Genomic DNA, 13,260 nt, shown 5'->3' on the forward strand with positions numbered 1-13,260 from the left:
TCCTTGAAATGGGATGAATTTTGAATATAATCAACAATATTTGAAAATTGAAATTTCAGGAGTTATAAGGATTCAAAGTTGAGAGGCGAAATTGAGGAATATTTTTTTGTAAATTTCGACTTCTATGATAATATTGTGAATTTTAAAAATAAATACTTTTTTCTAGATCAATTTTTTACGGGAAATTCATTAAGCCTATTCTCATCTTCATAGGACTTCTAAAAATGAAGATATGATAAGAAATATGATTAAAAAATTGTTTTAAGAAACTAGCGATAACTCAGGTTAATGAAGTCACAGGTCCATGAAATTTGATGCGCTGGGCTTCTTTCATAATTTAAAGTATACCTTACGTTGAAAACATTTTTGAATTTCCAACCGTTCTTGAAATACTGTGCTTGGTATTTTTTCGCGCGTAATCTATTGTCACCATTTTTTATATCTCGAAAGTGGTTAAAGGTATAAAAATATTTTGAAGGTAGACCCCACTTAAAAACTCATTTGAAGTCACTTGCAAAAATCTGATTTCAGTTATCTTAGTTTTGAAGCGAGATATGACCAAGGGCGGAAATTTTTCTAAAATATTCATTGTTCTCGACTTTTCAGTATCTCAGCAAAAAGTGACCCTATGAAGATGGGATTAGTTTCATTTAATTTCTTATCAAAAGTTATTCTAGATTAATAATTTTCATAACTATAACATCATTATTTTCAGCGATTCAGAAATTGGTTGAAAATTTTCTAGATTTCTGACTTTACCTCTAAAATTGTGATAAAAAAACCATTTTTTTTCTGAAAATTCGAATTTTAAATATATGTTTAATTTTTTTAAAACTTTTTTTAACAATCAAATGCTCAAATTACTATATATTTAAATTTTAAAAAACTTTTCAAATACCTTATTTGCTTTATTTTTTATTAATACAATAAGTCAGTGATTTTTAAAGTGATTCAAAAACTTGAAGAAAATAAAAATGAATTTTAAATGTCATTACTATTTTTCAATGAAATTTTAAAAATGACGAATAGAATTGTTGTTTATTATATTTGTAATATTTAGAAATCATAAGAAAATTGGAAAAAAATTGGAATGATAAATGCAATAAAATCTAAAAAAAAATCATGATACATTGTCAATAAATTTAATATTAATTTTGATAAATCAAAAATACAATGTTTTGGTAATTTTAAAATCTCTTTAATCTTTTATCAGTCACAAAATTACTTTAGAATATTTAGTTTTTTGAATCTTAAATTTGTATATTGATATTTATGTTATTTAAACACACTATTGTATTTTTATAGTTTTAGTGAGAAGTGAAAAAATGTTTTGTAGTCAACATTCTATACTTTATACTACTTTCCTATGTAGATTGTTTCAACTGTTTTAAAATAATTGCAAGAATATTTATTTGCTATATTATAATTATCATCTGTATGAAAATAATCTTTGACTACTAAAAAAATAATTATGCAATCTGTAGACAATACAAACTTTAACATATTGTGGTAATTCAAATGAAAACACAGCAGAAGTCATGAAAAATTGTAAATTCTAAAATAAAAATCACAAACCAATCAACCATAATATTTCTAGCTTCATGAAAACACGAAAAATTTATTTGATAAAGTTTTTATTTTGTTGGTTAATTTTAGTTCATAAATAAAATATTGTTTTTCAGAGCTTTCATGTCCGTAACTAGAAAATTGCAATACCTTTTTTTGAAAGTAGTTTCTTTTTAATAAATGAATTTTACCAATATAAAAAATAAACAATTTTATTGTTAAAAATACACAGAGAGAAGGAATGCTCATTTTTGATCTTTCTAAATTATTTTGGTATAAACAAAAAAATTTGTTCAAATTTTTACCAATCAACAAAGTTTTAAAAAATAGATTTTAAAGTGTGGTGAAAAAAAATTGTTCATTTAATTATCGGAAAAATATATAGTACTATATATTAATTGATGCTTTTTTTATATTTGCATATGTAACAGTATCACTGATGATATCACAAAAACAATATTTTATTTGATAAACTTTTTAAATTCAAAATTATGATTATCTATAAAAAATAAAAATTGATAACAATTTTTTGTTATCACCAGAATGATTTTAGAAGATCAAAAGTAAATGTTTTTTTCTCTATGTATCAATTAATATAATTTGCAATATACTAATTAAAATTGCTTTTTTTTTGGTTTCTTTATTTTAATTATACTAAAATTTTAAGATTTCAAAGATTACCTTACAAGTTTTTTTCTTATATGTTTTTAATTTAAAAAGATAATTTTATATAACATTTAAAAATTGAAATAAATAAATATTGGTTATCAAGAAAAAAGTTTTTATTTTAACTAATAAAATTTTTATAATCAATTTTAAAAATGTTCTTTTAAATAATCATAGACAGTTTCATTAACAATTAACATTATACCACCACCTGGGCCAAGTCTTAAAACTTTAGCCAGTAAACCTCTAAATAATGCATTAATTCCTTCAGTTTTGTATATTAAACTCATTGTTTGCATCAAACCAAAATAAACTCTTTGACCATTTGGTTGTGGTCCCTGAATCCTACTTTTAGCTACGTCACTTGGAATATTTGCTACTGAGGCAAGAGAACCAGCAATAAATCCAAGAATTAATCTAGAAAAAACATTTAAATAAGGACCATCTTCATTTTTTGGTAAATATCCTTTAAATGAATGATAAATACCAAAGTATACTGTATTCCATATACCATGCCTAGCCAATGTTGCAGTGAAACCTCTATACAAACCATTAAAACCAATACCATCTTTTTTAACAATTTCTCTTGTCATTTGTGCTGTACTTTTTTGATCTTTTAATTGTGTTGTTCTTTCAGCCTGAAGTCTAACTTTGACAACTTCAAATGGATTAATAATAACAGCTTCTGTTATTCCTGATAAACATCCTGCAAATGCAAAAGTAACTTCTTGTGGAACAGATGATGATGTAAATATTTGTTTATATTGTTCAAATGTAAAAAATTTAGTTGCCCTTTTGGGTGTCTCTGCCAAAATTGGTGGTAGAATACCTTTATAAAAACCTGAGAGACTTTCATGTTGATATGTTTTTGAGATGCAATCAATAAAACCTGAATAAACACCACCACCCATTTGTAGTCTTGTTTTAACGAGATCAAGTGGATACATAACACATATTTCAGCCAAACCTAGAAAAAAAAAAGTTTTAAAATTTAAAAAAAATTTACCTGCTGATCCACCAGCCGCTATCTGTCTAATACATTCTTTTGTTTGTTCCATTTTGTAAATATAAAATTGTTTTAAAACTTAAAAAAAATATTTCATATACCCAAAAACATAAGAAACTATAAAAAAAAATAAAAACATTTTAAAAAAAAATATGTTATATTTATGTATAATAATAAAACAATAAAACATTAACTATTTAATTATTTCCCTTTAAAATTATATTAAATAACAAACTACGACCTTGATTCATGTAAAGTTAATAAATAATTTAATAGTAATATATATATATATAAATATCAAACCACCTAATAAAAATTAAACATAATATGTAAAGAGACATTTATAATCAATTAAGAAAAACGTTTAATAATTAAATTACTTGCAATATGATTGACTTTATCAATAAATGTAACAAACAACAAACTTTTAAAGTTCACAAAAAAAAATGTTATTTAAAAAAAAATAAAATGAATTAATTATTTTATATGTATCTATTACATTAAATATATATTTATGTATAATTAGAAAAAGGAAATTAAAATTACATCTTTTAGGTGATAACGATAGCGTTAAAGTAATTAAGAAAAATTATTTTATCTTAATTAAACAAAAATTGATTATTAAAGAAATGACTAAAAGTATACCTAATTTTTTAATCTATTAAATAAATTATATTAAAATAATTAAAAATATATTAAAAAGTAATGAGATATTTATTATAATAATAATTTTTTAATAAACTTATTATTAAGTTAATTAAAATGCATAAATATATTTTAAAGAATGTACTTATAAGAGAATCATCTTTATTCCAAATATAATAATTATATAAACTAAAAAGTATTTTTTTTTAAAATAATTATTTTATTTTTTTTTATGTTAATACAAAAATTTTATTTTAAAATTATATATTTATTAAAATATTTAAAAAAATATTTATTTATCAATTAATTTAAAATTTAAATTTATTTTCATGCAATATAAATAATTTTAAAAGCTTAAAGTATATAATATAAAAATTATTATATGCCATTTTATACATACATTTTCTTTTAACATTTTTATAAAAAAAAATGTTATATTTATATAAGAATTGTATACATTTTATCATAAATAATGTATAAAATTATATATAAAAAAGAATTTAAAATAAAAAAAAAATGTTTAAGAAAAATGATTTATTACCATGTACTCTTTTTATTATTTTTATCTTATCATTTGAATTTCATCAAATATATAAGTCAAGAAATCAACTATTCATCAATCAACCTATCATTGTAGGATTTGCTCTATTATTCATCAATCTATCCATAATTTTTTTTCTATCAATAAGAAAAAGATTTGTTGATGGTACAACATGACCATATTGCATGGAACGATCTGCCATATAATTTAGGTATTTTAAATGACCGGCAAATCTTTCTACTGGATCACTTAAAATTAAAGGAAAATCTACAGAACTTTGAAGGATTCCATTACCAAAACCTTTTAGTAAAAGTCTACCATCAAAATCAAATAATTCATTTAATCCTAGAATAGGTAAATCTAGATGACCAGCAATTTCACGAATTTTTTTTAAATCAAATTCTGCACCTGTAGCTAGACCAATGACAAATGGTTGATAACCACCATCACTTTTTTCAAAATTTAAATCACTAAATTCATCAAAATTTTCTTTTACATGTAATCCATAACTATTAACACCTTGAACAGCAAAACCAGCACCCCAAGAATCTGTTAGATCTTCATTATAAGATGCAGCAACACTTTGAGTAAATGGATTAAATGAAGATCTTCCAGAAAATATTGCTTTTTGTCCAGGTAAATGTAGTGCAGGAACAGCTTGTCCTTTATTTGTTGCTTTATCACCAGCAACATACATATTAGGAACAAATGGAGCTGTTCTTTCATCAACAACACCTGTTGGTAATGTAAGTAATCCAAGTCCTCTGGGACGATTTCTCATTACACAATCAGATATAGTAATATATTTTATAAAATATATAATCAAGAAATAATAATACATATTAATAAATGATAAATAAAATTTAATAATAATATTATATTTATAATCACCTATATATTTAATTTTTTTTATTAAAAAAAAGGAACAACAAAATATTTTGATTATTATAATAAAATTTTTTTTTCTTTCTAATCTATTTAAAAAAATAACAAAAAAAAATCATTTACTTAAAATAAAAGTTATATGATTTAAAAATTTAAGATAAATATAAGTGATTAGTTTTAGATTTAAAATTTTAAGGCTATTAATAAATGTAATTGTAATATGCTAATTGACTATATTTTTTTTTTAAATAAAACATATTTTTTTTAAATGTAATAAAAATATTATCTTATTCATTTTTAATTTTATGTTATTATTTTTTACTATATATATATATTTTATATGATAACACCTATAAATCTAGTGGTTTACCATTTTTTTTAGATAAATTATACATTGAATATTCTTTATTTCCAGTAATTTCTTTAACAACATTCATAAAATTTGGTAATTCTGGTTCATCACTAAATGATGGTTTTGTTGTATATGTTTCAAGAATCATTAATGTTTTACCACAACATGTCTCTGGTAATGGTGGTACATAAATATCTAAATGAAAATATTGGTTACCATAATTAAAGCATCTTCTTTGTTTATATAATGTACATCGTTCTATATCACGTAACTTCATAAAATTATCATATTCTCTATGATTTAATTGCCATATTGTTTCTATTCTTTCTCCTGATTTATTTTCACTTTTTGTTAATGTATATGTTACTTTTTTACCATTACCACGTTTTCTTAATCTTATTTGTACATTTTCTTCTTCACCAACCATTTTTAAATAATTATGAGATACAGCAAATGGAATATAATCAACAAAATTTTTTTCATCAAATGATGATATTAACCATTTTCGTTTTTTAGTATTTTTATCTAATCTATCACCAGCTTTAATACCAATTCTTTTACATATAGCTTGTATCATTGTTAAAATTTTATCTTCAAATGTATCACAATCATTATTATTAATTACATCAAGATATGGATGTCCTATCCATGCTTTTCTTGTTAATTGTTCCTGTCTTAATGCTTCTTCAATTCCTTCACTTCTAGTTGAATTATTTGATTGTGTATAAAATTTTTCTGCTCCATCAGCTGCTGTTACCATATGAATAATTTGATTATAACGTGTTTCACGTAAATGAAATGTATCAACATTAATTCTTTTACACATCTCTTCCCATTCCTCTCTTGACATGTAAGCTGATGGATCCATTGCTCCACGATCACATATAACTAAAACATTTGACTTCTCAACATACTCCTCTGCTAATCTAAAATATACAGTTTCTAAACGTAATAATGTTTGTACAAGTTCCTCCTGAAATATAACTTTTCCTCTATCACTTAAATTTCCAAATCTAATACCACCACTCATTAATGTTGTAGCAGCTTCAGGAACCTTTAATACAGTCCAACCAATAGAATTAAAAAATGATTCAAGACGTTCCTAAAATTTATATTAATTATATATAAAATAATAATAAAAGATAAAAATCTTACTTGTCCAGTTGTTTTACCACCACATGGTCCACCAGTAAGAACAACTTTATAAATTTGATTAGTATGTTTTTGTTTCTCCAATAATTTCATTTGTTGGAGTACTTTTTTAGAAGCAAAAACCATGATATATTTTCTATAAAAATTTAAATATTGTAACATTTTCATTTATATTATTTAATAAATAAAAAAGTAACTATTTATATATATAGTCCAGACATAAAGAAGAAGTACTTTTTTTTTTTTATTATATGCCATCACTAATCAACACTCTATTTTTTTTTTCTTTATTTCTATTATTTGCTACTACATTATGATTACCTTTGAAAAAAAAAATAATAAATATATATTATAAAAATGTCAAAGTAGTAAAAGTTAACAACTTTAATTATTGAAAATAACCTATTTATAAATCTTTTTACACATATTCAAGAAGATAGACAAATAAAAATTAACAAACACTTCAAAACTATCACACTATATAATACACATGTATTAAAAATAATAAAAATTATATATAAAGACATCAATCTATTAGAGATATAATAATTTGTGAGGTAATATGTATTTTTTTTTTAAAAAAATAAACAAATTCTTATCAACACTTGTCAAATATATATTATATATTAATAAACAATACAATTAAATAGCTACCATTTAAAACATATATTTAAAAAAAAAATAAGAAAGTTTTTTTTTACACATAATAGAAATATTTTATAGAGTGTATTAAAATTATAGTTTGGAAAAAATTTTTTAAAATAGATAAAAATAAATTGATATAATACCAACAAATTTTTAAATAAAAAATCAAGAGTTAAAATATGTGATTTATCATTATAAATGACTTCTTATAGGAATCACAAGAAGAATATAAATGATAACAATCTTATATAATATAATTTTATGAAATACATTTTTTTTTTTAAAAATAGTATTAGAAGAATAAATGAAACATAATTTGTAATACATCAAAAATATCAGGTGTCCTTATTTATTAAAACTTTTTGTTTAAGGTTATAAATAGTTAAATGATTGTATGATAAAGATAAAAAAAAATTATAAAGAAAGATATAAATATATATATATATTTTTATTGTAATGGAAATTATAATAAATATACATATTAAGAAAAAAAAATTTTATTTTAAAACGCTATTAACACAATTTTAAATAAAAATGCCACAAAAACACAAGTTCAATCTTGAGAAATAAAAAATATTTATAAAAAGATATCAGAAATAATCTAACTAAATAATTATTATTAAAATATATATATTACATGTAAACGTTTATTTAAAAGGTAATTGTTTAAATATTAATAGGATATTTAAATATTAAATTTATATAATAAATTTTCAATATATATATTCTTATAAAAAAATGAAGAAAAAAAAAAAGGCAAACTGTATTGATATTTTGTAGGAAATAATTACCATGTGATAGAAGCTACAACTAAAAAAAAAAAAAAACTTTTTAGCTTTAAATATTATTTTGAAAAAAATGTTTATATTAAAAGACAACTTTTTTCCATTACATCATCCATCTTAATAAAAATTATAACAAATTAAAAAAAAAAAAAGATAAAAATTATATCAAAAAGTATTGCTTCAATATTTTAATTTAAAAAGTTTTAAAAATTATAACTTAATATATGCACATGTAGCATCTTTTTGTAACATAAGAATTAACCATTATTTCTTTAACTTCTTATAAATGAGGAATTAATTTTTAACCTTTTACTTTTATCAATGTAAATTATTTGAAAAGAAATTTAAGAAACAAAAGAATTTTAAAATTATAATTAAAATATATTTTTTTTTCTTTTATTTGAATAAATTTATTTAAAAAATTTTAAAGATCATATGAATGTAAAAGTTTAAATTGCATCTAATTAATCCTCTTTAAAGAAAAATTTAAATAATAGAGTGAAAAAGATTAAATTTTTAAACAAAAAAAAAATTTATGCCCCTATGTATGTTTATATTTTATGTTTTATATATACATATATATATATATTTAAAAATAATTAGATATATGATAAAAAAAATTTTTTTTTTTCTTTTATTTTTTTTTAATTTTAAAATATCTTTTTTTTAAATATATAAGAAAAATTTTTTTCATATATTTATAAAAAGAATACTTATATATAAATATTTAAAAATATCAAATTTATTTTGTATAAAATAAATTATAATTTTCATTTATTAGCTAGATAATTTTATTAAAGTTCATTGTTCATAAATGTTATATCTCTCATATGATAAATAATTGAGGTATAATAATCATTAGGATATTTAAATATATTTAATACAATGTTAATAAAAAAGAGTTTCCAAGATAGATAGTAGTGATAATAATATTAAAAAAAAATTTAACAAATAAATATTTTTATATCGTCATAACATCACAAAATAAGTTAAAGTAAAGAAGTAGATTAATGATCATTCTTAAGAAAATGCAATGTAGGAGGGTGATTTTGAAAATTAAAATTTTTTTTTTTTATATATACATTTTTCTATAATAATTATTTAATAGAATAGATTAATTCTTTTTCCTTTCTCTTCTTTCCAAGTAATGTGGATAGTATATATATATATAATTTAAATATTTTATATAGTATAATAATATAAATTTTAAAAATTACTTTAGTAAGATAATAAATATCTTGTTAAAAAGTGATATATAAATTTATAAAAATATATATATATCATTATAAATATATTTAATTATTATTATACTAATTAATCAAGATAGTACTATAATTAAAAATAAACTTTTTATCATTAAATTTTAATAGTTTTTAAAAAAAAAAAAATTAAATATGTATAGATATATATATAAATTATTATTATATAATTAAATATTAAAAATTTTTTATGATTATTGATACATTCTGTTTTACCAATTGAGATATAATAATTTTTTATCTTCATATTTATTATTCTTATGTGATAATATTTTTCTCTTCTATATAAGGAACATACATAATTTATGAAGTAATTTGAGAAATCATTTATCGATAAGCTTTTTCATTGATATTTATAAATTTTAACAATATTGTAAATAAAAAAAAAATATGTATATATTACGTTGTGTTTCTTATTATTTATTTTTAAAAGTATGATAAGAATGTTTTTCTATTGATTTTGTTATCATATAATTATATAATAAATGATAAAAGTGTAACAATCTCCTTAAAATTATTGAAATTGTAACTAGAAATATTTTTATATTTGACTAATTTGATAAATATGAAACATTACCAGTAATATAATGTTTATTAATAAAATTTTATATAATACTATGAAACAATAAATAACTTTATGATGAATCAAGGGTATATATTTAAATAAAATTATTTTAACACATGAAAAAAAAAAAACCTTTCAGTTTACATATAAACATTTACCACTCAAAATGTGGTTATGTATGATCATCAGCCAACACTGACACATAACTGATTAACTTTAAACAATATATAATATTCTGAAATATAAAAGAAAAAAAAAGATCTCATCACTTTTTAATTTAATATTAAATAAAACAAAAAGTTATTATATAAACTAGTGTGATTGTATAGCTAATACTAAGAAAAAAAAAACAATAATATAATCACTACCCTATTAATGTATTATCAATGTCATAGTGTACTCTTTTTCAAATAAACATTATATTCATGAATTTTTAAGTAATTACATCTCTCTTTCTCTTTCTCTTTTAACTATATGCTACTAAAAATGTCCTCCCAAAATTTAAACTATTATTTATATGATGTTGTATATATGTATATAAATCTATTATCTCAATATTATTTATAATATCATATGATTTGCCATTGTTGTTAAATGTACACATCTGTTAAATATATTTTCAAATACCCCCACTTTTAACTATTATATTAGTCATTTCTTGAAATATGTTATACATTTTTCTAATTTGAAATATTATTATAAGAAAAAATTTTTTTAACAATATTTAATTTATGATTTTTATAAATTGATTTAAATAGAGTATTGTATTTTGTATAAAATTAAACAGCCTCTCAGTTTTAAATAATAAAAGTTGTTTAATAACATGTTTAATTTATCATAATACATTTAAACAGTATATTATAAATTTATATTTTTAAATTTTTTTTTTAACAGTTTATATTTATAAATTATGGCTATTCAAGTGACAACAACTACTACTAGAAGTAATGGAGGATGTGTTGCTACAGTTCCATTATGGTTAATTAAAGCTGTCTCTTTAGTAAGTAAATTTCATTAATATTTTTTAATTATAAAATTTTTATTTATTTTTATAGATAGCAGCATGTATTGTTCTTTATGTCTTTTTGTCATATCCAACTCGTGTTGCCCATTTCCCAAAAACTGCTATTCTTTTTTTGATAACAGCTGGCTTTTTACTTGGATGGAGTTTAAGAGCAATCTCTGGAAATTTTTTCAATATTGTTTATGTAAATCATTTCTATTATTGGGTCCTTGCACTTTTAAATATCTTTGCACTTATTATGGCAATTATAAATCTTGCCAATGAGGGTAATACTACTTGGAAGAATAGTTTGATTCTATTAACTGTTTCTTTCACTGCTTCAACAATTGCTTCTCTCATTGTATTGATATTTTTAGTGGGTGGAAAATATACCATTGTTAATAATAATTTGTAATTATCATAGCATTTTATTGTAAAAATTTTTTTTTTACTTGATAATTACTTTTTTTTCTGTAATTTTTCAATGATAAAGATTTTTTTTTTACATAATAATAAATTTTTTTTTATCAGAAATAATTGATGATGTAATTAATATCATAATAATTCCTGTTCAGTTATTACTCATAATAATCTTATTTTTTAACAATAACGTTAGAAAGAGAATAAATATATCATTTACACATTTATAAATTTTATTTCTTATCATCAAATTATAATGGTAGAAAAAAATTACATTTGAGAGGAATAGTTAATATTTGATAAAGTGATATATAAATACAGATATATAAAAAAATAAAGTAAAATAATATTTCAAAGTTACTAGATAAATAATATAGACAACAATATAGGACTCATTTAGAAAAAAAAAAGAAATAAGTTTCAAATATTTATAATTATATATACTATTTAAATGAAATTAAAAATTTATACAATTAATATATTTTGTCAATAAATTTACATCAAGACCAAAAAAAAAAATAAAGATAAAAACAAAAAGAGTTTAACAATCGTTAATGTTTAAATAAAAATTATATAAATTTATTTTTCAATTAAATCAAAAATCACAAACAACTTCAAAATTTATTGTTACATATTTTATAAAAATATTTTAAAATAAGTAAAAACAATTTTACATGAAAAATGATGCAATTTCAATGTTTTGTCTTTATACAAACAATATAAAGCTTTGAAAATTTTAAAATCATTTTAAATATCTTCTTTTTTTTTTTTAATTTTATCTTTGACAAACCATTTTCATGCCCCATTTTGTTAATTTTCTTTATTAAAAAATATATATATTAATATTATGAGAGTATTTTATAATATTTTATTTTTTTAAAAGGTACACATTGAAAATATTATAAAATTCCATTTTTCATTAAGTGCAATAAATTATAAATTAAAGCTAGAAAATAGTATATTATTATTTAACAATTCATCTTCATATATTTTTCATTTTTATTCCATTCTTTTTACATATATAATGAAAAATTGCCCTTATTTTATTTAAAGATTCTTTTTTCTATTTTTTTTTTTTAATTTTCTTTTTACTAAATATATATATATATTATTTTAATAAAATTTTTACACTTATTATTCCACATGAAAAAATATTATTTTTATTAAGTTAACTTATTACTTTTAGATATTCATTTATATAAAATTTAATCTTGAAAAAGTTTAAAATATTATTTTATTCCAATATTTTTGTTCCCTTTTAATTTATATATACTTTTATAAAATATTTTTGTTAGCTAACTTTTTTTTTATATACATCATGTCAAGAAGGTATTTTTTTTTTCTATAAAATTTTGTTTAAGTTATTAAGAAGAAAAATAAATAAAAAAATAATAATTGTTTTGATTTATTCTAAAAATATTTTTATTTTTTTTTATATATATAGTAAAAAAAAAAATTTTTATCTTATTTTAGTTTATTATAATAATTTTATAAGCATGCATCTTTTATTTTTTTTCCTTATCAATTTATTATAAATGTCAATGTACCTAAATATTTAATGTATATCCGTTAAATATGGAAATTTGAGATACTTCTTATAAAAAACTATTTTATTATAATATTTATTATATTTCATTGAATATATCTTTTTAATATTTTAAAACATATTTTTATGATAAAATCCATTTTTAATAAAAACTTCTTAACACTATCTCTCTCGTTACTTTTAATAATACTGGACATTTGTTATGTTCCTTCAAAATAACTAAT

The 13,260-nt window shown here is 19.5% G+C and overlaps 4 protein-coding genes across 4 annotated transcripts; 1 reads left to right on the plus strand and 3 right to left on the minus strand.

The window, feature by feature from the left end:
• Window positions 1-2,381: 2,381 nt before the first annotated feature.
• SRAE_1000045300 (Mitochondrial 2-oxodicarboxylate carrier) lies at window positions 2,382-3,290 on the minus strand (the record flags this gene model as incomplete). The annotated part of the gene is made up of 2 exons (XM_024647288.1): window positions 2,382-3,199; window positions 3,239-3,290. 2 exons carry the CDS (start codon window positions 3,288-3,290, stop codon window positions 2,382-2,384), a joined length of 870 nt encoding a protein of 289 aa, XP_024501381.1.
• Window positions 3,291-4,503: 1,213 nt separating this feature from the next.
• Window positions 4,504-5,205, minus strand: SRAE_1000045400 (Hypothetical protein; the record flags this gene model as incomplete). Its single annotated transcript, XM_024647289.1, has 1 exon — window positions 4,504-5,205. The coding sequence occupies one exon, from the start codon at window positions 5,203-5,205 to the stop codon at window positions 4,504-4,506; it is 702 nt and encodes a 233-aa protein (XP_024501382.1).
• Window positions 5,206-5,659: 454 nt separating this feature from the next.
• Window positions 5,660-6,939, minus strand: SRAE_1000045500 (CYTH-like domain and P-loop containing nucleoside triphosphate hydrolase domain-containing protein; the record flags this gene model as incomplete). The annotated part of the gene is made up of 2 exons (XM_024647290.1): window positions 5,660-6,763; window positions 6,817-6,939. 2 exons carry the CDS (start codon window positions 6,937-6,939, stop codon window positions 5,660-5,662), a joined length of 1,227 nt encoding a protein of 408 aa, XP_024501383.1.
• Window positions 6,940-10,977: 4,038 nt separating this feature from the next.
• On the plus strand, window positions 10,978-11,485 carry SRAE_1000045600 (Hypothetical protein; the record flags this gene model as incomplete). The annotated part of the gene is made up of 2 exons (XM_024647291.1): window positions 10,978-11,067; window positions 11,123-11,485. 2 exons carry the CDS (start codon window positions 10,978-10,980, stop codon window positions 11,483-11,485), a joined length of 453 nt encoding a protein of 150 aa, XP_024501384.1.
• Window positions 11,486-13,260: the final 1,775 nt, after the last annotated feature.

Source organism: Strongyloides ratti (assembly GCF_001040885.1).
Source record: "Strongyloides ratti genome assembly S_ratti_ED321, chromosome : 1".
Taxonomy (NCBI): domain Eukaryota; kingdom Metazoa; phylum Nematoda; class Chromadorea; order Rhabditida; family Strongyloididae; genus Strongyloides; species Strongyloides ratti.